The sequence below is a fragment of the Manduca sexta genome, chromosome 5 (assembly GCF_014839805.1).
Source record: "Manduca sexta isolate Smith_Timp_Sample1 chromosome 5, JHU_Msex_v1.0, whole genome shotgun sequence".
Taxonomy (NCBI): Eukaryota; Metazoa; Arthropoda; class Insecta; order Lepidoptera; family Sphingidae; genus Manduca; species Manduca sexta.
Window position 1 is genome coordinate 619,571 of NC_051119.1, and position 27,699 is coordinate 647,269.

Below are 27,699 nucleotides of genomic sequence, written 5' to 3' on the forward strand. Positions count from 1 at the left end.
ACTTTGTATACGGCACTACTATAGTATAAGAAGTCCTATTATTATTCTTTCTCCAACTAAACCTATAAGTAGAAGATAGAGTGCATCAAACATTTTTTTTTAATGTTATGTGCGTCAAAGATCGTTGAACAAGTGACGCACTTGCACATATGTAACAAGATAAATAATTGACAGCACTTCGAAGGACGATCACTAGATATGTATATGCGCTGATCTGAGTATTTATATCCGACGGCGCTCGGACTAACACGTGTGTAAAACGTGCGCATTACTGTTTACGGGGCTTGACTTTTTTTACTAGTATTTTGACATACTTGGGATGAAATACACACGGCGAATAGTGGATGCTAGTAACGCCTCTGTCTACATTCTTCCGGGCGTGTGTCGTGTTTGTCTTCAGTTTACGAGTATTCAAATTAAATCTGTGTAATTCAAGAAATCAACAAGCATTAAGTATAATATACGATTACATTTATAAATGTAAAAGTAAAAGAGCAATATTGCTTTCAGTTATTTCATACTGGCCATTTGGTTTAGTGCCGTTTTGTTTATTTTTATCAACAAGCTGTACAAGGACTGATTAACAGAAATCTAAGAAAGCAAAAAATACAACTATTAAACTAAATTCAATAATAAATAATCCACTAAACACGTGAAATATGTTTTTAGTTCGTCAAATTGTTCTGGTTTCGAGGTCATTGCTCCGCGACACTACGCACACAAAATGGTTTGAACTATCAAAATATTGTTTCGCGCAATATACTTGTGGACGTTTTCTATCTGCAATAACAAGTACGTTGTATTTCAAATTTTAATAAGTTAGTGCTAGGTCGATACGGCAGTCGCTATAATTATGGCGGCTTCCCTAAATGTACACGGGCTGATACCGAAACGCAAAAGCGACAAAGACAACAAGGTTTTTCGTATCCATAGCCCACATTATCGCGTTGGTTAGAGATGACTGTTTGGCATTAGCTATTATAACACCCATATGCCACCTAAAGTCTTTAGCTGTTCGATACATGTCTTACATGCTTGTAAACCATTATCAATAACGCAATACAATTAAATAACGATATACGTTCTTAAGTAAATAAGATAACTCAGGGCCGCCAGTAGCAATCCTCGTGTCGGCCCGACAGCACGCCTCGTGCGAATCGAAGTTATTCGCGATTCCGTTTCGCGAAAATATTCCCGCCATTTTGAAAGTGTATAAAACTTTATAGTCGTGTCATTAGTGTTCGAAATTTAAAAAGTTTAAAAATAAAAGTCTGCAGTGAGTTACTGTTATTCTTTTGTTATTGTCTTTGCGTCGGTGCGTGTTTTTTTTTTTGTTCTTTGAGACGATTAATAGTGTTTATTAACCAGTTTTATAGACTGAGGAAACGGATCTGTACAGTCTCGAGGTTCAACACGTGCGCATAGTTTTGTTTTTGTATTATCGTAGTATCCATATATTGATTGTGAAACAAATGACCGTGTGTTTAAACCCGAAATAGATTTTTTTATTCATAAATCTTTAATTTATTTCAATAGAAACTTTAAAAGATGTATACAAAGTCAATGATCGCAAGTAAATCGTTTAGTTTATCTAAAACCATTTAAACCTACTTGAATTTTAATTCCGGCTAATCTAATCAAATCTTAATCTAATTTAAATAGTACATTTATCTTCAAGTTTAGATATAATCTAAGTACCTTAATCTTCAAAATATTAACATCAGTTTGTTTACTTTTTATGCTAGTTCCATTAACATAGATTTTAGCTGTTGCGAAAAAGGAAATTCCGCAACATAACAAAGATATCACAGTTGTTAGTAAGGGATTATATTGTAGAATAGAGTTTATTATATTTATTACTACCTTTTGCTCACGGCTCCGACCGCGTGAAGGAGTTTTCCGGGTAAAAGACTCGCTATATATTTTCCCTGGACAGAAAGTAATATAGTATAACCTTCCCAGGGTCATAAACTATCTCCATACGAAATTTCAAAAAAATCCGTTCAGTAGATTTTAAGAAAATCGATAACATACAGACAGACACAAAAGGGGACTTCGTTTTATATGTATATATAGATAGAATATTTATTACTCATATTATAATCGCAATATTCCGCTAACAGAATCATAGTTGGCTTTTCAAGCAAAATAATAGAAACTAAACTAATTAAAATTCATGGGCCTATGTTAATATTGTTGACCTTACAAAACAAAAGAGCCGTAATGCTAATTTTAGGTGACCACCGCAAACCATCAATTCATACATAACATCACGCCTTTTTCCTTTTCAAGTTTAGAGGTGTAACACACCTACTTTCCTCCAGATAGAAAATCTCAGCTTTGCAATTGACCCCGAGACTACCAGAAGGCGTTATTCTATGCAACTAGACCTCTGAGGGAGTTATTGATTTTGTGAGATAATAACATGAATTGTTTTTGATTCTAGCTCTTAATAAATATGATTTCCTTATTACTTAATTATTTATTTCGTTAAAAAATGCAGGTTACATTTCAATTAAAGGTATGTCTCCTTTATAGCTGGTATTAGGAACTTTTGATTCTAACGAGTCATAGTAGATATTGGTGCCAAGCGAATGTAAAGTAAGTGTAAATATACTTTGTTGAACATTTACCCCCTTATTCATAAACGTTTTTTATCTAAGGACGGAGTAACGCTGTGATAACAAGCCTGTTTCTCAGTGACATAGGGCCGTTGTGATTGGTTATTATTGTTGTATTTCAATATTAGCCAATCACAACGGCCCTACGTCTACGCACTGCGAAGACTGCCATGCCGTCAGCACTGAGAAACAGACTTGTTATCACAGCCTTACTCGGTCGTTCGATAAAAAACGTCTATGAATAAGGGGGTTAGTTTGTTGCGGCTTCACCATAGTTTATTTTTCAAACGGTGGTAAGTTAAGCAGGGCTGACGAGAGATGATTAAACCTTGCATATCGACAAAATTATGCCGGCCTGTTTGAAACCGTATATACACACTACACAGGCTGATCCCGGAACACGAACATCTTGTGTACGGTCGCTATCCAGGCAAGTTCAAATAACCTACCACCAGAAAGAATATTATCAAATATAAAGACTACTAAGAGACGGCACCTCAAAATCCTTTAAAAAAAGCGTTCTTGTACAAAGAGGCACGTGGAATTTAGAATTAAACAGGGTTTGTTAATCAATCCGGTATCCGCCATGTTCGCCTATTCCGCTAGATAAAAATCCGCTAGATATTTACATAAAAACTAGTTCTATTGACATTTATTACGAATGTGCGACTTATATTTTTGGCCTACAATATTTGTGTAGGTGTTAAACATCTAGAGAATAATTTGTTATTAATATAAGGAAAAAATAAAAATAAATAAAACTTAAAAGAGTTGCCATGAAATCAATAAATGTTGGTTAACGAGGCGACAGTTGTAAAACAAAAAAAATTAAAATAATATTGAAACTTTTTATAAAATATAAAAATTGACATATTATTTTTAAACGAATATTTTTTTTTTGTATTCGTAGTAAATTTCATATTTAGAATATTCTATTCAGCCAGTTATTGCTAATTAATCAAAAAGATTACGTTATATTAGCTAATGTCAAAAAAGGTTTTGTTCAAACACATTTATACGCTGTGACAACCAATTATCAGATGATAGAAAAATATCTAACTTCATAAATAAACATTGTTTGTCAGAATGTAAACAAACAGAATACCACTTAACATATTATCGCGATCGAACAACTAATTACATTTTGGTTATTATAAATGTATATTATATTTATATTCTTAGATATTTGTTAAAAGTGAACCTAAACTAAGTAGACTTTGATGATTTGTTATCGATTTCGTTTAATAACGTGTTCTCCTTAGTTGAGGCTTTATCACAATCAAGCTAATCCATTATTGGTTCGTTCAGCTATTTGTTTAAGTTGAATGTTATTTTAATAATATTAGTATGAAATTAAGTAACGACGACTTGATGTTATTTTGACAGGGATCCAAAGTGCGTGTCACTGTTTTGTTTATTTCATTTACATATCGCTTTGTGCCTTAATAGACCAGTAGACCACTAATATAAGTATTCACGTGCGCAAGCGCATGGCGCCGAACTATGCCTTCGTCTATAGAACGCATATTAATAACCTATCCTTCGGAATATATTAGCTTGGTTGGTATAATGATTTAGTATTTATGTGTTTTTTTTTTATAATGAAATAAGAGTCTCTCGCCTGAGAGTAAGCGCAAGCATAGATAAAAAAACCTCAAAACTTTGAATTAGAAGACACTGTGTTGAACTCCATTGCGCTCACTCTGAAGCATAGATGTTAAGTCATATAACCCAGTAACTACGCTGGCTACAATGGTCCTCAAACTGGAAAAAACTGTTGCTTGGCGATAGTAATAGACATTGGGGTGGTACCTAGTACCTACCCACACGGCCCTAGGCTTACCAGTCTCATAATATTCTCAAACTGGAACACCATAGTGCTTGGACAATGTACAATGCTTAGTGGCAATGGACGTAGTGAAATCTTTCAAGTCTGACTCTTCCATACGACATACTTGTCATCTAAACTTATTCCAAAAGTAGGTATAGTCAATAGTAACTTTGCTGCCTACCCTTTTAGGAATATCGGCGTGATCACAATACCGTATTGGTCAATTAAACTATTGTTTAACTGTTTAGTTCCAGCATTTAACGGCACATTAAGTAATGCATAAATCTCATTGTTTAGAATTTCCACAAATTACGTACTAAAGTATTATATACGTCTAATCGAAGAGAAAAATATTTATGTTAATTTTACCTCAAATTACTTCTATTGAGTGTTATCTAAATAAATTGTTTAAATATTTTTCTGGGTAGTTTTTTTTTATTTTTTTATTTCTGTTTATAACTATGGTATAAAATATGAAAAACCTTCTTGGTTACCAAAACAGCCAGCACCGTTTCCATATTTATTTTCGTGTTTGTTTTTTATACAATTCGAATTTCGAACGTTGCGAAAAAATCGAGTTAGTGAAACATTTAAAAGTATTCAACTTTACAATAATTACTTATTATCTTAAAATAAATAATTATTACGATTAACAATTAATAAAAATAAGTGTTAGGTTAAGGAACCTTGATCAAACAGACATCGTCGCCGCGTCAGTTATTGCAGTCCTAAAATGCGGAAATGGATAAAAATCTCCAAAATATCAGGTAAAATTAAAAGTAAATCCATCATTTTTATCTCCTTTGACTATTCTCAAATGTTTATCTAGAGAGTGCGAACTCAGACAATGAATAATGTAAGATGATAAGGGAGGCGACTCGGGGTCACGGGGCCCCGAGAATAGATTTGGGGGCCTCAAAATCATAGCCAAGAGCAAAGCTCAGTAGGTAGTAGGTACTCCGAAATGTTAACTCCTACAACCGAGCAACATTATGCAACTGCTGTTCTTGAATGTAATAAGTCAGCTGAATTTTTTAGTGTTATTGGTCCTAACATAATATTATGTCTATATACAGGATCATTTTGACATTGCGTTACTAAATGAAACCACATACTCGTCTTCATATTTGCTAACATTGTGCCAAAAATCAATCATTGATAACGAATATTTTCACCAAAAATAATGGTTTTAGTTTTCTGATTTTTTGATCATTTATTAGTTTAATGCGAATATGGCGCGTGCGTGGGTGTATTTGTTTTTCTGACTCAAAGTATGATGTTGCCGCTGCGACGAATTTTCTTAGAGTAGCACTAGTGGCATTAGCGCGTGTAAAATGAAAATGACTTATTATTAGTATTTATTTTGTTGGAAGCTTACATTTTTTTAATTTACATCAACGGTTCAAGTAACTTATTGTAAAGTGTTATTTCCAAGAAGATAAGTATGTGATTTTATTTAATAACGCATTGTCAAAATGACCCTGTATTTGTACTATAAAGATTGATAAATATGGTTATTTACTGTTTATGGGTGGTTGTCGCTTATCATCAGGCGAGCTACTTGCTCAGTATTCATTTGTAAAAAAATCGTACATCATATATAACTCTCTATTTTTAATTCCCATATACCAGTCCTGTATTTCTGTCCCACTGCTGGGTACGGGCTTCTACTGAGTGTTTAAGCCTTCCAGCATGCTGTCCTTGTGCAGGAAGATTTCACATATCTTTCTAATTCTTATGAAGGATTCTTTGGTGTTATATATACGTTTCCAGACGAATCTTTTCTCTTTCTGCCAAAGCGAGCGATATTACAAAAAAACACACATCATTTAGAAAAGTACTGCGTCGCAGAGTTAGGTTCTAACTGCGATATTCGTCTTCATATGAAATATACTTGTCTATTTATAATTTTATACAAACACCATCACCCCCTCGGGGATAAATGGGTATGCAGAGGCGCAACCAGGGCACCCACTTTTCGCCAAGTGTGTTCCGACCCATGATGTAATGTGAGCCTAACGTCATATCGGGCATAAATTTCAGACTCCGGGCTGATACTGAACAGAAAATCCCACATATAACTTTGCCCGACCCGGAATTCGAACCCAGGTCCTCAGAGCACTGTCGTACTGCGCATGCAGTACAGCTACGCCACCAAGGCAGATTTATAATTTTATATCTGCAAAAAACTATATTCAACCAACTAGTTATATAAATGACTCTTTAACGTTCACAACACGCAATGATTATTTTGTCGGTGTTTACACAATTGTTTAGCGGAAAATTCGCCGGGCTACCAGTCCAAATACGTTATTAATGTTGAGCACGACACCTTGCCTGGCGTATTAAAGATTATTTAACCAATCATTCAATATAAATTAGAAAGTAAACATATTTTGTCGTTTGTTAGAAGTCAACTCAGAAATAAATGAACAGTTTTGTATGAAATTTGGCACATAGATAGATCATTGCTCTAACTAAATATATAGGCTAAGTTTTTTAAGTATGAAGGAAAGATTTTTAACTTTGAGTGCCCTATGACCAGGGCGGCGTCGGAAGGAAAATCTAAACTCTCACAAGTACAGGCGCGTTGTACCCAGCAGTGGGATGATATATAATACAAAGCTGGTATTATTCAACAATAATTATAATTGTATACATTCATCTGTTAGTAAGCAGAGTGGGGTCCAGATCTCTACCTTCTGACTATCGGCTGACAAAAAGTGGTTACCCGTTGCCAGTCGACACAATTATTTCGGCCTGTTTGAACCTGGATATAATAATAATAATAATATCAGCCCTGTATTATATACTTGCCCACTGCTGAGCACGGGCCTCCTGTACTACTGAGAGGGATTAGGCCTTAGTCCACCACGCTGGCCTAGTGCGGGTTGGTAGACTTCACACACTTTCGAAATTCCTATAGAGAACTTCTCAGATGTGCAGGTTTCCTCACGATGTTTTCCTTCACCGTTAAAGCGAACGATAAATTCACAAAGAATACACACATGATTTTTTAGATAAGTCAGAGGTGTGTGCCCTTGGGATTTGAACCTGCGCACATTCGTCTCGGCAGTCCGTTCCACACCCAACTAGGCTATCGCCGTTCCTGGATATACTTAAGCTGATCCCGAACCGCGACTCACCTGCGTAGGCCACTTTAGCCGGTTATACACCACACGGTGGTCGCTATCTGGGCGGATACATATATCCTATCTTATTCATGTTCCTAAGCAATATAACACAATCTAATATGTTAACAATCATTTATACTTTATATGATAACGCATGATAATATTGTCTTTTAAAGATGAAGGAAAATTCCGTCAACCGAGACGTCGCGAGTCAATGCTCGGTTATCGAGACGGATACAAACAGATTGTCGCTGGCGGAAGGCCTCTAGGCTATAGAGGTCTAAGGTACTGGGTTTTAATCCCGTGTTAGACAAAATGATATTCAACTTTTCAGTTCAGTATACCGATAGTTTCGCCTCTATCGCATTATGGGACGGGTATCACATGGTGAGAGATTGCGTGCTATGGTTGCAACACTGCCTACCCCATCCGAAAGACTTGATGCGTAGGTGTAAAATGATAAAATAGTCGTTATAATATAATGATATCAGCCCTGTAGTATATACTGTCCCACTTTTGGGCACGGGCCTCCTCTACTACTGAGAGGGAATAGGCCTTAGTCCACCACGCTGGTCCAGTGCGGATTGGTAGACTTCACACACTCGAAAATTCCTATAGAGAACTTCTCAGGTGTGCAGGTTTCCTCACGATGTTTTCCTTCACCGTTAAAGCACGCGATAATTCACAAATACTCGTTAACTCTGTCAAACTAAGTTCGACTTTCGATTGCAATTGCCAAATACAAGGAGTTATTATAACTAAATATACTAATATATTTATGTCAACTGATATCCTATACTACTAATTGGTTAACCTCCCTAATATCCCACTATCCTACTTCCGACTAATCCTACTGATAAAAGAGTCTGTGAAGGTTCGATATTTAGTATTTCTTATCTAATACCCGTATTCACAAACGATACTATGAGGACGCACACTCCGTCTGAAGGCATAGTGTCTTTGATAGTTTTCTTTAGCTTTGTTTATCTGAAAGCCAACTGATGTAAAGATATATCAATATTAACCAATAAAAGCGCCCCTAAGCCTGCGTACTGCGAAGGCTGTCGTACTGATAGTAGTGAGAATTCGACAAATTATCACAGCGTTGCTCCGTACTTAGCTAAGTAACGTTTGTGAATACGGGCCAAAAAAGCTCACAGTGATGCTTTCACCATGGAACTTACGCGCGAACACAGCCATAAACCAAAATATAGTATATAAATATGTTAATCTATATATATAAAAATGAATTGCTGTTCGTTAGTCTCGCTAAAACTCGAGAACGGCTGAACGGATTTATTTTATCTTGGTCTTGAATTATTCGTGGAGGTCTAGGGAAGGTTTAAAAGGTGAGAAAAATTCGAATAATTGCCGGGAAAATCCTCAAAACAGCATTTTTCTATTTCCCATACAAACGTTTTCTAACTAATACGTAGAGTCAATTTGAGCTTTATTGCTATTGTATAAAGTTCACTTTTGTCTAAGCAATGTAGGTGTGTTCCTAACATCAAAGCAGTGTGCGTTGGAGCACAGAATATAATAATGTAATGTCGCGTTCTGAAACTCAACAAAAGTGATATCGCGGACCCGACTAAATTGAACAGTCACAAAATTTAATATATCATTAGTTATTTGGTTGGCTTCACAATATTATTTCTTTTGTTTTACTTTAACCCGGCGAGCATGTGGTGAAAAAATGTAACAAGAAGTATGAGGCAGGGTATGACATACCCCTTAAAAAAATTGGCTATAAAATTTGTTTCTGAAGAAGTATTATACTATTTATTTTTTGGTATAATAAGACAATACCATCATAACGCATTGGAAATAAAACAATCGCGCCATTTTAACAATTTTATTTTTTACCTCGATGGAAATAAGTCACTTTGAATTTCAAACAAACACTTTCAGTCTCTTAAAAACTAAAAGGAACTAAAGTAAAACCAGTTTTATGATAAAAAAACTTAATCGTATGATAGAATATGAAATAATTTTCTTTATAAACTAAAAAAAATCACAAAAAAAATTAGGAACATCTTAGGAACTGGAGATAAAATCTGTGCAGTTTTTGCAAAAAAAACATTGCATGCTCCACACTAATAGCCTTTCCTCAGCTTGTTCATGAGTATTTTGTCTTATGATTATTTTTGTTGGGGTAATCTCTACATCTAATAAAATGACCAGGAACATTTTGAGTCGATGAAAGTGATTCGTTGATCTGGGAAGAAATTCTCTGACGTATATAAATCGAAATATATATTTTTTATCATTTCACATCTTCAGGTGTTCGTAAACTAAAGCCAAGCCTAAGTTACGGATGAAATCGGTCCATTTAGTGTCTTTGCCCTGATTTTCACGAAACATAGGACCCTGGGGCCCGTGGGCCCCTCTCAGGGGATCCGCAAGTAAAATAAAAGTTAAAAGAAAAACTATAAAGTGCACGCTTTTGCACTCTTGTATATCTAAAAAATAAATACAGAAGTAAACTGCTAGTAAAAACAAATTTAAGAATCCAACTGAAGAACATCAACCCAAACATTACGACTTTGGTCGCAAAAAAGGTCGCATAAGGTGGCATTAGTGGTCCGCACTAAATAAAAGTTTGCGAAACCCTGTTCTAGTAAGTACATCTTCTATCATAGACCGAAGTTGTTTTTTTCTATTTTCAACATCCATTTTCTATTAAAATCTACAATTAAACAAAGAAAATAAGTTAAAATAGCAGAAAAAGCAATTTTAGTTTTTGTCACACCAGCTATGAGGCGGGGTATCACGTACCCGAACTCAGTTTGCAAGCGTGTAACTCGAATGCAGGTTGCCGCGACACTGTGATCACCCCACTATTACCTTCCGCAACCCTGTAACTCAAAGCTACTCAAAGAGACTATAAGTTTGAAAGTCAGGCACAAAAAATATACGCCAGTAATTAACATGGGAGGTATGACATACCCCGCCACACGCTCGCCGGGTTAAAATGCATGTTTTCGTTATGGACAATTTTTGAGCTACTTTTGCATATCTATACTTATAATAAATCTGTAGAGAGGTCAGTTCTGTACATGAAATATATTTCCAAAATAACTGGGGGTGATTAGGGATCGATACTGATGCCAAAAATGCAATTAGTAAAATTTTTGTCTGTCTGTCTGTATAACCGTTATAGAAACAAAAACTACTCGACGGATTTTAACTTAACTTGGTACAATTATTTTTCATACTCCTGAGCTGGTTATAGTATACTTTTCATCACGCTACAATTAATAGGAGCATAGCAGTGATGGAAAATGTTGGGAAAACGGGAGAAGTTACTCCATTTTTAAGCTTCCGTCATTTCGTGTGCAACCTTAATGGTTAAAAGTTCCTTCGATTTCACCAGGATCCCATCATCAGACCCTGACCGGACAATCGGACCACCTGCATACCACCATAAATTAAAAAAACATCCCGACAAATTGAGCACCTTCTCCATTTTTGAAACCCGAAATCCACGCGGGCGAAGCTGCGGGCGGAAGCTAGTATATATATAAATTAATCCCTAATTCCCTTGGCCACGCCATCACGCCGGAACGGCTGGACCAATTTCACATTTTTTTATTGTGTTTGTTATTGTCAGGAGAAAGTTCTTATGAAAGAGAAAATTCAAACAAAATCGCAGAAAATTACAAAATGTAAGAAAACTTAACGATAATATTAATTTTATATAACTGTTAATTGTTAAAACTTACGCGAGACATATTAAATTAGTCAAAACAACACGGTTTTACTCACGTATAAAAGTAGTCGGAATCGCCGACCAGTTTCGACCTATTAAGTAGGCCTCTCGATCACTGATCAGTGATCGAGAGGCCTCCGCGACGCGACGTCCTCTTAGCACTCGCCCCTGAGGATGACCTACTTAATAGGTCGAAACTGGTCGGCGATTCCGACTACTTTTATACGTGAGTAAAACCGTGTTGTTTTGACTAACTGTTAATTGTTTTAAGAAACTATCAGCGATTGACAGAATACTTACTGCAAATTCATAGTTAAGACGGGACAACGTCTGTCGGGTCAACTAGTATAATATAAAAATGACAATGACATTGTTCTGAGGCTGAGTGGAATTGTGGAAAATTAATTATGACCGAGTTTTATTGCTACGATATCTGATAATTTGTGACATGATATGACATAATTTGACGCAACATTAACATATCAACCAACGGGAGACGTGTGTCAGAACAATATCGTATGACAACTTAAGTAATATCAAATTAACATACATAATATTTGTATCTATTTTGTTTGCTGGTGGTAGGATATTTTTATCCACCACTGATTTTCTATCATTGTACCTAACGTATAATACGCTCTAGCGGCCTACGTAAGAGTGTGTATATCCTGTCTGAAACAGTTCGGCATAATTGTATCGACTATCAAGGGCAATCATCTCTCGTCAGTCGTCTTTCTATCGATACTATATTTTAATTACAATTTTGTTTACAATACTTTGCTGTGCCAAAAAAGTCACTATGTCGTTTTTCACCATACAAAGTTGTATCCAGTTGGATACAAGTATTCTAACAACTTCACCTACAATTGGATTTCGATAGGACGATAAGCTCGCTGATATCTCATCACGGTATTAGAACATGATGTGCTAGGATTACGTGATAGATTTGGGATAAACCTTGTCGCTATGGGAATATATTCTGAAATCCACACTGTTATTATAAAGCTACAGTTTCAATTTGAACGCATTTATCTCTGGAACCATTGATACCATCTTTTGCACCTTTATATCTTAAAGACTTTTATCTCTGAATAATAAAATTCTTACTAGTAACAAGCGCAGTGCTTTGTAGTTTTGGTGACGGTACCATTGTAAACCATGTAAGTTTATCGTATTTTGGAAACACTCTGTGTATATCTGGTTAACTCAGAAATAATTGTACCGACTGGCATGGGGTAATCATATTCTCTTGTCAGTCGACACTATGAGGACCCCAATCCACTTACCATCAAGTGCGATGGGGTCACTCCCTTGTCATTCTTGTATAAAAAAACATTTTACAAGCAATCGGGAGTCGTCACGGTTACCATCAGGCAAACTGATCATCATTTAAAATACGACTCCCAATCTTGGCTAACTTAAGTATATTTTATTATCATTAAAAATAAAAAAAAACAACTTCAAACCTCGGCCAAATTGATTGTTTTCCAAACCATTCAAACTTCAGAAACGACGAAATACAACATGTCTAGTAATAGTAAACACTCGAGTAACAGCCTACTGCCACGTGTTCGATATAGATAATGGACAGATAATGGAAATGGGCAGCGTGCGATAATAATGAGAAATTGGCTCGGGTAGTCCGGCTTTGTCTCAATTCGCCGAAGGTGTACCGGTCTTCGAAAACCTACGTGAAGTGGTGATAAGTAGGACAGATTGAGATTTTTATCATTTGCGTATAGAACTTAGGGTTGAAGTAGATTCTTATTAGTAAAAGAATTAGCATAATCGGAATAGCAAGAACACACTTAACAAACTCTTTACGATATAACACTAACTGATCTCTCAACTTCGCCCGCCTATAAATTGCTTTGCTAAAATATTAAATACTTACCTATGTCTTCTCTGGAGGCCTAAACTTATTCCTTACCAATTTTCATCTAAACCATTCAATAGTTTAATAAAATTACCTTTCGCTTTTAAAATATTAGTATTTATTATTAAGTATCCAGTGTAAACACGTTGAAGTAAACCTAAAGCATTTATCACCGTGACATCATATTACAGAACGTGAACTCATTAGAATTGTAAATCTAACATTAATATGTGATTTGGACACGTGACAAATGTGATTAGTGCAAACATGGATCCGCAAGAACTAGTGCCTTTGGAAGGTGAGTATCTATTACGTCTTTATATAAAATATGATTGTTTAGAGCTTAGTGAAATGGACTGCAGAGATGTAGGAAGAAGTTTCGAACCCTCAAGATGCCTCTGACTTATCAAAGGTATGTTAGGCGTCCTACACGGATAGATAAAAGACTGCTAAAGATCTCAAGCAATAATTGAATGGGGCCTTTGTTCCACAGTGAACATTATTTGGCTAATACATACATATAGAGTATCATACCTGTATCGCATTAGGGCAGATAGATCCTGCAGATTGCCGAGACGATTCTGGCATACTAATTTCTTTCCCACATTCATAGATTTCCTCACGTATTCTCCGTTTATAGTACTCTTTACCTGCTCTTTATAAATAATGCCTTTGTTATGCAGAGGTTCGATGCTATGTCTTTTATAACTTTTTGTAGCACATGATGTCATGTTTCCTCTTGTGGCTGATGATGATCGTCCCACAGCAGGTCTAGTGCAGCCCTTACCGCGGCCACATGTCCGGCCGCTGCGTCATGCTCGCAACTGCCATCTCGCACCGCGGTCCTGCTACCGCACGCCCCTCAGGCTGTGTCGACTTCTGGTCCTGCTCGTCACAATACCTAGCATGTTTATCGTCGTGCCGCTGTATTTGAGGTAAGTTACTGTTTGACATAATTACTCTTTTATTGGTTTTGGGCAGCTTAAGGTTGTGAATCAAGAGGTTATAGATTGATTCCTTATGTAGAGTAACCATTTGCATTATCTTCATTGTTTTTTTATTTCGTCTACAGAATATAATGAAATTTTTGTTCGATAAGACGATAGGCTCGCTTCGCATAATATTATTGGACGGATATCTTAGCTTAGTGAGTCTTAACCTCCAGAATTAAAGGCGTGAGCATTATGTTTATCTTTGACAGTATATGCCTACTAGCTTTTCTTTGCAATTAGCATAGTGTTGCATGAAATAACAACTTTGGTAATGGAAAAATTTAACACAAAACTAGATGCAGCAAAGTGACGCATCAATTCATAATCTCAACAAGCTTTGAAGTAAGTCAAATCTTAATTAAAATCTTCGCATCTATCAGATTTCAAATGATAAGCTACTTGTCTTGCTAGATGAACTATAAACTACAATTGAGGAAGACTTTACTGCAAAAATATCATTGGTTTACGACAAAAAATTATAACAGTTTATGACCGCATGCTCCAGGACTACACGCGCAATTAATCTCATGTTGATTTTATATACAGTAATGACAATAGCAATTGTGCTTGATAGTATGTGATTTATATATAAACACTAAAGGACGTTGACAAAGACTTTTACGCGACGACCTCAGAGCGCTGTCGTTCCGCGCATGCAGTACAACTACGCCACCGAGGTAGTCTGTGAAATCAGCAGCAAAATTTATTGAAACATAAAGCAAAAATCGTCAACTACCCTATTCTAGAATTATATTAAACTATTGTTCGTCCATTCGAAGTATTATTATTTGTAACACATATTATACATAGATAATATTGTTTTTCTGCACTCCTTTATATTAATACTAGCTTTTGCTCGCGGCTCCGCCCGCGTTATAAAGTTTTTCAGGCTAAAGTTTTCCATTATAAAAGTAGTAGTTTCCCGGGAGCCTATGTTCTTCCCAGGGTTTCAAACTGTCTCCATACCAAATTTTATCTTAATACGTTGGGTAGTTCTTGAGTTTAAGACGTTCAGGCAGACGGATGCAGCGGGGGACTTTGTTTTATAATATATTTTTTTAGAACTTTTTAAGAGGAATAATCCCGTCATACATCATTGTTGCATAACTTTAACCGTTTACGCAGCGCACGCAACAGAAGCTCTCAAAACTAATAAATTGTCCCCGTATTTGCAACATGTTTCATTACTGCTCCGCTCCTATTAGTCATAGCGTGATAATATACAGCCTATACCACCCCACAAATAAAGGGCTATCCAACACAACGAATTTTTCAGTTTGGACCGGTAGTTCCAGAGATTAGCCATTACTGTTCCGCTCCTATTGCGTATAGCGTGATGATATATAGCCTATAGCACTCCTCGAATAAAGGGCTATCCAACGCAAAAAGAATTTTTCAGTTTGGAGCGGTAGTTCCAGAGATTAGCCATTACTGCTCCACTCCTATTGGGTATAGCGTGATGATATATAGCCTATAGCACTCCACGAATAAAGGGCTATCCAACGCAAAAAGAATTTTTCAGTTTGGACCGGTAGTTTCTGAGATTAGTCATTACTGCTCCGCTCCTATTGGGTATAGCGTGATGATATATAGCCTATAGCACTCCACGAATAAAGGGCTATCCAACGCAAAAAGAATTTTTCAGTTTGGACCGGTAGTTTCTGAGATTAGTCATTACTGCTCCGCTCCTATTGGGTATAGCGTGATGATATATAGCCTATAGCACTCCACGAATAAAGGGCTATCCAACGCAAAAAGAATTTTTCAGTTTGGACCGGTAGTTTCTGAGATTAGTCATTACTGCTCCGCTCCTATTGGGTATAGCGTGATGATATATAGCCTATAGCACTCCACGAATAAAGGGCTATCCAACGCAAAAAGAATTTTTCAGTTTGGACTGGTAGTTCCTGAGATTAGCGCGTTCAAACAAACAAACAAACTCTTCAGCTTTATATAATAGTATAGATTAACTTTAATCACGCCAAATGTCACATTTTTCGTGCGCTCAATGTACTTTGAAAGCAGTACAAAGTTTTTTCTTCAACTATTAATACATAGACAAGGTTTTTTTAAACTAAAAGGCACAAAACAGGGCATAATCACTACATAGTATAAAACAAAGTCGCTTTCTCTGTCCCTATGTCCCTTTGTATGCTTAAATCTTTAGAACTACGCAACGGATTTTGATACGGGTTTTTAATAGATAGAGTGATTCGAGAGGAAGGTTTATATGTATAATAATAACATCCATTAAATAGTGGAGAAATACTGTTATTTTGTTATGTTATACCCGTGCGAAGCCAGAGCGGGCCGCTATGTTTTTATATACAACGTTCACAGTTTTTCTGTAGTGTATTTAGTATCAGCATTGCACCCGTGCGAAGCCGGGGCGGGTCGCTAGTCATACATACATATTTATCAAAAGATTTTAAAGATAGATTACCATCACCTTCGTAAAGGATCATGTCTATCACACCTGCTCACCCTGTCGATTCTGTTTCTATTGCCAAGTAATTACTGCCGAGTGCTGTACTTAAAGTAACTGATTGTTTACGACATCCACTTGAAATGAAGTGTGTGTCGGTGTCTGATAGTGTGACGTTTCCTAGAAGAGGTAAGGAGGGCGACGGCTTCAGCAGCCCGTGTGAGGAATCAGGGCGTCAATCAACAGTTAGTCTACTAGTAGTTTAATGTTATAGGTAGAGATTGGATTATATGCAAATGCATATTTGGATTTGCATTTCAATATTTTCTCTAAAATATTATTATAATGCATATTACGATATACGAAAGATTTCAGCTGTTTTCAGTAAACGATCTCATCTCAATCTTCAATCCGATTCCGACAATGAACCAATAGAAATAGTCATTTGTGCCACAATAAACCTTGATCTGATTGGTCTATTTTTGTGATTAATCGAAAAAAGCGATTGTATAAACGATCTGTTTATTGAAAATGGTGGTTATGAGTAGACATCTTCACAGACATTCTTACCTCGTGCTGCTATTGTAGATTTTATTTTCATTTCGGTACCCATTTGTTATTTGGTTTGACGTTTGAGTTTTGACTTTTACACCTGAACATAAACAATTATTTGAAGACGCACAGCGCGGCAGAAAGCATGATGATACTCCTTTAGTTTACTGTGGCTTTGTATTTTTTTTTATCTAACAAATAGCTAATGTTATTTCTTAACAAAAGCCCATCACAGCGCCCCTATGCTTACGCACTGCGAAGGCTGTCGCGTCAAAAGCACTGAGAAACGGACTGATTGTTACAGCGTACGTATGACATAGTAACATACCTAAGTATGTCGTGTTCTGGGATCAGCCTGCGTATATCCGGTTACAACAGGCCGGCATAATTGTGTCGACTGGCGAGGACTAATCATCTGTTGTCGTTCGACATTCCATTAGACCCCCTCCACTTACTATCAAGAGAAGTGGGCTCACTTAGCCGTGACTGTAAAGAAAAGCTAAATAACATTTATGAATACAGGCCATAGATACCCCTGCATTAAATGAAAGGTAAACATAACCTTAATGTGGCCCCAGCATCAGTTTCTTGTAGTTACTACATCAATAAACCCTTGGTTGCAGATTCCGCGTGTTCTCCGCGCAGATGTACCCGATGAGCATGACGGACATGAGACTCATCGACAGCAAGATCTCACCCACGTGGTGTCAGGTGGGTACTCCATCAATGTTCGAAATGGCAGTGTCGACTGGCGAGGGATCATCTCTCAACAGCCGATATTCGCTACTCATAAGATCAGGTGCAGTGGATAAAGAAACCCTAAAAACCCTGGACTTTAGTTTTTTAAAAGAAGATTTTAACCCATTACAACAATAAGGTTCTCAATTCGATGTAATAAAATGCACCTAAAACCTAAATAGTAGCTAAGTCAATCCAGAAATTGATTGATCAATGTGCTGAATCAAATCTAATCAACGATTTCTTAACTACAAATATCCAAATATTTTGTCTACCTTTCGAATTTATAACAAAAGAAATTAGTAGAAAAACTAATATAGTAGAATAGTGTAGGAATAATTAGTAGGTTCAATAGAATAATATAATTTTATGCAACACAATAGACAAGTTTGTCGTTTTGACACTTCCCAAACTCGATGCAGAGCTCCCAGGCGCCGTAATCTCTATTAATAGCGCTCCACGCCGAGACAATAATTACAAAAACACGTGCGGCCATGCAAATACACTTTAATCTTATTTATGTTTTGTGTATCCAGTATAAGTAGATCTTCCTGGTAAAAAGCGTCGTCAGACAAGTTGATATGAAGAATGAGAAAAGTGTGAATTGTAGGTAAATCGAGAGTACATGTTCCTCTGCCACTTCTCCTCTGCCGATTTAACAATAACATAGAGCAGAGCGTAATTGAACGTAGGGAATATTAGGAATGGAACTCGTGAATTCATTCGAGGTTCGACGTACGGAATTGATCGATTAAGCAAGTCAAGTCAGACCTAGGACTTTGGTTGATTTACATTTGACAACTTTTTTAGAATCTCTAGGGGGAAGCAGCCGTCCCTCCCTGCCCCCTTTGGCAACGCCTTTGTTCCTGGTATAAGATAGTGGGATAAGCAGAGGATTTATCTCTAAAGTTAGGTGATTTTTGGAGCTATCGTAGTTTATATATTGAATGCTTCTAAGCTGCAAATTACTATTCATATTGATAAATATAAGGCGATATACTTATACAAACTTTCGATCCAAATATTTATATTTATTTTTTGTGGGAAAAAGAAGTTTTACCGCTACCATCACTGAGAGGATGAGTGGAATGATGATGTTGGTTTCACCGGTCTTACGGCCCATTGTGGGAGTATAACATCCGAGCGAGCATTGGACTGATTCCTTAACCCCTGTATACCACCGACGTACCAACCAAAACCCGCGGTGGTCTTCTTCTACGCATACGGGACGGCCCTGGGTTATCTTGTTAGACTGAGATAGCTGCCGTCCCTGCAAATATTTATTTGTCTGCTATTTAATCGGTCTTTGTTGATTGAAATAATCTCACTAAATAATCATGAATGCACACTGCACCTGTTGGTATCTGGAGTGGAGCCAGATAGACTCTACTGGGAAGAGGTGGTCCCTCACCAATCATAACAATACAGGCCTGTTCAAAACCGCATATTTACAGGGTGGTTGTGAAATGGCACTCACGGGTCACCACGGCGAGTATACTAGTATAAGGTTGCTACCCACCAGTAGAATGAAATGCAAACAGCTGGCTTACGGCTTACGGGCATGGAATTCTAACCCTCGTCCTGATACTAACAGAGATAATATTCAGGGAAAGTTGCCTAGCACCAAATTAATACTTTTATCTAAAAGTGTAATAAACGAGTAAATATATCGACACATACTTATTGCTGGATTTAGATAGTGTATTAGAGTGGAGGATTGTTGGTTGATGTTGGTGGCGGTAGAGAGCCCTTTTAAGGCGCCAAAATAAAAATAAGTATATGAAGCACAAAATAAAATCTAAATTTCAAAAATTTCAAAACTCCTTTATGACGCCTAGCTGTTTTTTAGAAGGGTATCGCCTCGATATAAAGGATAAATTAGCACTTCACTCACTTTTGTAATCTGTGTTTTCAGTGATATTGACATAAGTGCAATCACTGATAATATAAATATATGGTCCAATAACATCTAGTGAGCTTAAAATCATCTATCCTCATTGTTGGTGTAGTCAAAACTGCATCATCTCAATATAACCTGTAGAGTGAATAGACTTTATACATCTTCGTGCGCTCCGTGAGTACCACCGTGTTTTGTAAAATCATGGCATCTGGAGTCACAGGATATCCTATCTGAGACACAGGATACCCTACTTCAGATGCCAAGGTTCCACAAAATTTCTAAATTCCGGCAGTGATACAATAAACATTTTATTACTTTATTATCAAGAAAATTGCTGGCCTAGTGTAGAACAGTAAAACTGGTAGTCTTCTCTTATTAAAGAATCCAGATGCTAAGGTACCATTGAAAATTTACGTCGGCCGAAAAGCAGCATTGTGGAATCAATCTTATTGCCAATTTAAATGACCTTGTAGCCAGTATAATCACTGGACTTGACATTATTTTGGATAGTGGTTATACTGTTTATAATGCGAGAAGATGCTTAGCAGTCAAGAAGCATTCGTGGCGTCATGTCACCCACTTATAAAAACCATTAAAATAGCTTCGAGTCGTCTCGAGTACGTCCCACACATATTATAATCAAAATACACTGTCGTATGAATCAATCATCGAAATTTACTGGTAGTATGTCTTTCATATGTGAGAGTCCGCTTGGGTAGGTACCACCGCAATGTCTATTTCTGCCGCTAAGAAGCAGTGTGTAGTCACTGTTGTGTTCCAGTTTGAAGAACATTGTAACCAGTATAACTACTGGACAAAATAAGACATAACACCTCATGCCTCAGGATGGTGAGCGCAGTGGAATACCAAACAATACTTTGTTATTCAAGGTGTTGGATGGTGTTTCTACTGTTTATGGGCGATCGTATCGCTTACCATCGGCCGAACGGCAAGCTCGTCTCGTCATTTAAAGCAATAAAAAATGAAGAAAATGATTGTGAATTTGATTGACGGTATAAAATTTTCTAAGTCTAGATAATGTCAGGTGTTAAGATTTGTGGCTGAACTATTTTTAGAACTTGTTATCGTCCTGTGGTAATGAATCATACGGCCAAAATGGTACGTAAAACACACCCAAATTCGCCAGCTTACCTTCATGTTATAAGACAAAAACCTATTGCCATATCGGGCACATTTACATATTTAGAGTTGGTATTGAACAGGAAAATAATATGATTTTACCCGACTCGGAATTGACCCCGAGACCTCAGTGTTACACGTCACGTGTGTCCCACAACGTATTTTCGATTTTTTTTTTACTCTAAACATTATTTGTTCTCAATAGGGTTATAGATAGACAATTTCGTCGAATTTAATATGTCAGGATGGCCGAGCGGTCTAAGGCGCTGCGTTCAGGTCGCAGTTCACTTCTGTGGGCGTGGGTTCGAATCCCACTTCTGACAATATCACTTTTTATATGTCTTTTAGGATGCAACTGTTAATTTAAATTCTAGGGTATTTCTTTTGCCTTACTTGAAAAAGCTTACATATTTTACGTAAATCCCTGTTAATGCATTCCAATACTGTACCTTTTTTTATCATTTACCTTATTACCTTCATAACAGGTGTCAAATGAAGTTAGCATACCGAAATTTGTTTTTGTATTGAGGATTCATGGTTATTATGATCACTAACTAGCCATGAAAATATTATAATCAATACAAAACACAGGTACACGTTATATCTTATATACCTACTAGCTTTTGCCCGCGGCTCCGCCCGCGTTATAAAGTTTTTCAGGCTAAAGTTTTCCGTTATAAAAGTAGTAGTTTCCCGGGAGCCTATGTTCTTCCCAGGGTCTCAAACTGTTCCATACCAAATTTCATCTTAATACGTTGGGTAGTTTTTGAGTTTAACACGTTCAGGCAGACAGATGCAGCGGGGGACTTTGTTTTACCCTTAACATTTTTTTTACAAAAAATAGGGGTTGGTGATAGAAGGGTATAAATTTAGGGTTGAATGTATTTTTTAATGCGACATAATAAAAAAAATAATAAAATAAAAATTTGTATAGAATTATAAAAAAAATGTTAAGGGTGGACAACCCTTAACACTTAGGGGTATGAAAAATAGATGTTAGCCGATTCTCAGACCTACTGAATATGCATGCAAAATTTGGTTAAAATCGGTAAAGCCGTTTCGGAGGAGTACGGAGACAAACATTGTGACACGAGAATTTTATATATTAGATTAAAGAATTGGCACCACATGCTATCCGACAAATCGTGGGACGACTTATCGGTCGATCGGATGATCGGACCGCTATGAATTATGTTTAAAGTTAATTTTGACAGATGATAAGTTATGACGGACTTTTTTACGACGAGTTTTGATGAATGGTGTTTATACAGGACACAAAATCCTGACAGTCACAGATTAATTTGAAGTGGTAGAGCTCTGTAACTATTTTACCATAGCATAGATGCAAACTCCTCTGGGACTTTACCACTCTGAGGTACCGCTCGAACAAATCGTGCTAGAAAAACCTAAGCGTCGCCCGACCTGGGATTCGAATCCGTGCTCTCTCTGTCCACAGATAATATCATAGATTCTCTCAAACTTGGTTCACTGCACACTTTGGGACACATTTATTTTCCAGCTCCCCCGGGATTTCTTTTTTTTATATACACCTATTTTCTCATACGAAATACGTGATTTTTTTTCTAAGGTGAATTTATATTTTTACTAATATTATAAACTAGCTTCTGTTCGCTGCACCACCCGCGTAAAAAGAATTTTACGGGATAAAAGTCCCGCTTTATATGTAACGTGATAAAATAGTGCCTATATTTTAAGTTAGACCTCTCGCAATCCGTCGGTGAGAACTGCCTACAATTCCGTGCAGTATGTTTTGCGTAATGCGTGTACAAACATACAAAACAGACTGAAATTCTAATACTTAACACCATATACTTAAATTACTTGAATATCTGTAATGAACTGAACTCGGCAGGTAACAGTTTTATAAGATGTAAAATGAAGATACAAAAGTGTGCTTGTCTCTTTGATTGATTTCACAGCTAAACTGCAAAATTAATTTAGATAAAATTTGGAGTCACTTCATCGTCTCCTATTTTTTTAGATCTTATACCGCTCTTTCGTTCTCGACAGCTTTAAGCACTCACAAGAATAATCACTTTACCGCCCACATTGAGAAACATTGTAATAAAAACATTATGGCAGCAATATTATCAAAAATGTTAATAAAACTCTAACAATACAAATTAAAGCATCACGAATTTAAAATAAACATTCTTATCACATAAAAATATTTTTATTTTATATTCATATACTAGCTTTTCCCGCGGCTCCGCCCGCGTTATACAGTTTTTTCAGGCTAAAGTTTTCCGTTATGAAAGTAGTAGTTTCCCGGGACCCTATGTTCTTCCCGGGGTCTCAAACTGTCTCCATACCAAATTTTATCTTAATACGTTAGGTGGTTTTTGAGTTCAACACGTTCAGGCAGACAGATGCAGCGGGAGACTTTGTTTTATAATATATTTTTTAGAACTTTTTAAGAGGAACAATCCCGTCATACAACATTGTTGCATAACTTTAACCGTTTACGCAGTGCACGCAACATGTTTCATTACTGCCGCTCCTATTGGTCATAGCGTGATGATATATAACTAAGAGCACTCCACGAACAAAGGGCTATTCAACACAAAAATAATTTTTAAGTTTGGACCGGTAGTTCCTGAGATTAGCCATTACTGCTCCGCTCCTATTGGGTATAGCGTGATGATATATAGCCTATAGCACTCCACGTACAAAGGGCTATCCAACGCAAAAAGAATTTTTCAGTTTGGACCAGTAGTTCCTGAGATTAGCGCGTTCAAACAAACAAACAAACAAACTCTTCAGCTTTATATAATAGTATATAGAGTATAGATAAGTAAACGTTAGGCATGATTATTAGCAATATTATTGTGATAAGAATGTGCGTGTTTTGTAAAATGTGCGTATGTTTTCGCGAATTATGGATGTTGGCAAATATTAGCAGATAGCGTGGAGCTGTGGGACTCTTTGCACATATATAAATGTCTATCCACCATTGCCTTTCTTGTATTCTTTGTTAATTTATTTTTATAAGAAAAACACCGTTCAGAAACCATTGCTGGTGGTAGGATATATATTATATCCGCCCGGATAGTGACCACCGTACACAAGGTGTTAAAACCCGCCATAGTGGCCCACGTAAGTGTGTCGCGTTCCGGGAGCAGTCTGTGTATATCTGGTTCCAACAGGTCGACATAATTGTGTCGACTGTCGAGGAGTAATCATCTCTCGTCAGTCGACATTCTATTGGACCCCGCTCCACTTACCGTCGGGTGCTGTGTGGTTACTTTGTCTAGCTCGTTCGAAAAAAAAACCTACATTAGCTGAGAATTCTACATAAGAATGTCGAATATAAATATGAAGTTTGCCCGCATTAGGCCAGCGTGGCCGATTAAATTTATACCCTCTCAGTAGTAGCGAATATCTGTTCTTAGTTATATATATATGTCGCCGCAGCACCTCGTTATTCGTTGAATTGGTGAATTTCCGGAGCGATAGTGGCGCCATCTATCATTACATCGAGGAAGTATTAGAAGAGGAGGGAGGTCGACTGCTGTCAATATAAGGACCGGCCGAACAACGACGTGGGAGAATCTTGTAGAAGTTTTTGTACGAGTCTTGTTTGGACGCTCGAACCGAGCACATTGTGTATTCCGCTAGTGTTACTATGCAGTAAATTGTTAGTGAAGTAAAGAAGTGTTTCAATAATCGAATAACTGTCTGGAAAATAAATATACACCGGTGATACTTTACCGGTCATGTAAAAAAATAACCAAGTAAAGAGTTTTCACTTCGACATATATATAAAAATGAATTCCTATTTCCCTTGGTCACGCCATCACGCGTGAACGGCTGGACCGATTTCACTATTTTTTTTGTTGTGTTTGTTATTGTCAGGAGAAGGTTCTTATGAAAGAAAAATATCAAAAAATTACGCGGAAAATTATAAAATTTAAGAAAACTCAACGACAATATTAATTTCACATAATTGTCAGTGGTTTGAAATAACTGTCAGCGATCGACAGAATGCGCGCGTTCATACATAGTTAAGACAGGACAACTTCTGTCGGGTCAGCTAGTGATAGTACAAATATAGTACTGGTGTTATTATTATTATATTTATTAATAAAAGACAAACATTTAACATACTATGCCTCCAAGATTATTCTAAAATTATTTGACACAAGCCACTGTCCAATCATGGATTAAAGGCAGAGATATCTAAGCACGTGGCCTAAGCCATTGTATAACAATATATAATATTTTATTGTTTTATCGCTATACGTCCAAATGATATCGGATTGATAACGTATCGTGCAAGATGAGGCTCTATTACGCTAGACTACTGTATGATATGAAAGTACTATTATGAAATTTATTGCTTAATATATAGAGATGAAGTTCGTGTGAGGCTTTTATTGACATTTTTTTTTTGATTCGTCATCTTTTCTTGCACAAAGATCTTTGGCATATAAAGTACGACGCATCGGACAATAGCATTGAAGATAGATTTGTAGTAGAACAGGTTCGAATCTAGCACTATATCTTATTCCGAAACTTGCACTTATAAATTACTAGCGACCCGCCCCAGTTTCGCACGGGTGCAATGCTGATACTAAATACACTACAGAAAAACTGTGAACGTTGTATATAAAAACATAGCGGCCCGCTCTGGCTTCGCACGGGTATAACATAACAAAATAATAGTATTTCTCCACTATTTAATGGATGTTATTATACATATAAAACTTCCTCTTGAATCACTCTATCTATTTTAAAAACCGTATCAAAATCCGTTGCGTAGTTATTATTAATGAAATGTAATTTTTGAAAGACGACCACCCGATCATGTTGTGTTTGCCTGTTCAATATCACTATTTTTTTTTTCTTTTCTCATGATTGAAAACTATGATTGTAAATGTAGGCGAATGCACGCTGTACGCCGTTATTTAAGTATGAATCTATGTTCTCTTTTATTTGCTATCGCTAATTTTATTTTATGCCGCTCCAGGTTTAGTCGATTGGATTTCATCTTATCCCATGTTAACGGTGATGTGCGTGCATTAGCTTATATAACTATTGTGACTATGTACAAGAAAGACTTGGAAAAAATACAAAAGAAGTACTGAACAATTGATGACAAAAAAAGAAATGCCCGGAGTTTCTTTCTGCCTTTCTTCTTCGGGTAGTCATCACTTAGGTAGCTAGTGAAAGGCTGGTAGGTTAGCTAGGCTAGGGCTCATGTCCTCACCGGTGAGGATCGCGACGCGTTACCCTTCTATTTCCCCCTACTTGCCAGCCCGAGCTGGTTACTTCGGTTTGTACCTAGTCTTTTGTATAAACTTTATCCCTAATTTAAAATCTCCATAGTTATATAAGTGATTTTAATAGTTGTTTAGAAATAATAATTATTCTTATTCTTTGTTTTGACGTATCATAAGTGCAACTTTGTTCGCCTACGTGATAAATAAAGTATTTTATTTATTTTATTTTATTTAAAGATTTAAGCACACATAGGGACATAGGGACAGAGAAAGCGACTTTGTTTTATACTATGTAGTGATTATTTTTTATAAAATTTGGAATACTCAGTGGTTTAGAAAATGAATAAAAAAAAATCGCCGTTATGTTAAAAATGTTAACGGGTAAAATTTATTTAATTCGTAATTACGAATAATTGACTGATATTTATTACAATTTTGTAATTTAAAATTAAAATATTATGGTCATAAACCAAACAGTCTAATCCTTCGCAAGTAGCGGCCAGAGGCATATAATTTAATATCAAATGGGTAGGCAGAAAGGCAACTGGTACACCCACTTTCCGCTTGAATATTCCCATTATGCGATTAGTAGAGAAGCCTTTCGCCATATGCAACACAAATTCCAGACTCCGGGCTAATACCGAGTAGATAAACCTAACATCACTTTCCCCCATCCGGGGATTGAACCCAAGACTACAGCACTGCTGTCCTACCGTAATACAACAACACACCAAAACAGTATAATCATATCTATTCCAAACATAAGGAAACCATCTTAATCATTCCCAGAGGCAAGTGGTCAAGTCAAACGCGACTTTCAACGCGTTTGTGGTGCCGGGCACGCCGCAGCTGACCGACGAGCTGGTGCCGGTCTCCATGACCAGGGAACTGGAGCTGGAGGACGACATGAAGGAGTACTGGGGCTTCTACCTGCTCAAGGGATCCTCGGTGACCGTGTCGGCTTGTGTTAGGTGAGATGTTATGGATCAGATAATAATTCATTTAGAGCAAATTCCATTTATTTAAAAGCCACAAACCACAATGAAATATAAGTAATACTTACGAGATCACTCGATAGGATTTTTTACGTGATTGTAAGTCTTGTATCAGATGACCCTTCAAATAGAAAAGGTCCTTCTGAGATTATGTTTATGGCCGGTCTATAATTCTTCTGATATTAATTTCAATATAACTGGTTCACTATAGCGCAGGATTCATGGAAGATTTTTGGAGATGCCTTTGCCCAATATTGGGATATTATAGGCTACAATACAATTATGGAAATTTATTTGTAAAGATTGTTTTATTTGCCTTATTTACTAGCTTTTGCCAGGATAAAACTGTCGCTTCAAATTATTCTGCGATTAAAATTCTATAACACTCAAGAGCAATGTAGCTTTTTATTTGTGAATAAAAAATTTAAAATCAGTTTGTTAGGTTCTTAGATTAGCGCATTCAAACAAACTCTTCTATAGACAAGCAGTGGAGGTCACTTAGACGAACCAACGGTAACTTCTTTTTATAAAACTGGATTA

The 27,699-nt window shown here is 36.7% G+C and overlaps 1 protein-coding gene and 1 non-coding gene across 10 annotated transcripts in view; both read left to right on the forward strand.

Moving 5' to 3' along the window:
• Positions 1-1,095: 1,095 nt before the first annotated feature.
• The window catches only part of LOC115448815, a 73,988-nt gene continuing 47,384 nt past the window's right edge, over positions 1,096-27,699 (forward strand). The window contains exons 1-5 of one of the 9 annotated variants that reach the window (XM_030176381.2): positions 1,096-1,276; positions 13,366-13,472; positions 13,941-14,109; positions 17,767-17,854; positions 26,954-27,135. In XM_030176381.2, the coding sequence (XP_030032241.1) occupies positions 13,442-13,472; positions 13,941-14,109; positions 17,767-17,854; positions 26,954-27,135 (470 nt within the window). In that variant the 5' untranslated portion in view covers positions 1,096-1,276; positions 13,366-13,441. Of the gene's footprint in view, positions 1,416-13,289; positions 13,473-13,940; positions 14,110-17,766; positions 17,855-26,953; positions 27,136-27,699 lie in introns of all 9 variants that reach the window. The other 8 variants (XM_030176379.2, XM_037443517.1, XM_030176380.2 and 5 more) reach the window with 8 other exon arrangements.
• Trnal-cag lies at positions 21,161-21,244 on the forward strand. The gene has a single exon. It is a non-coding gene; the product is annotated as a tRNA-Leu (tRNA).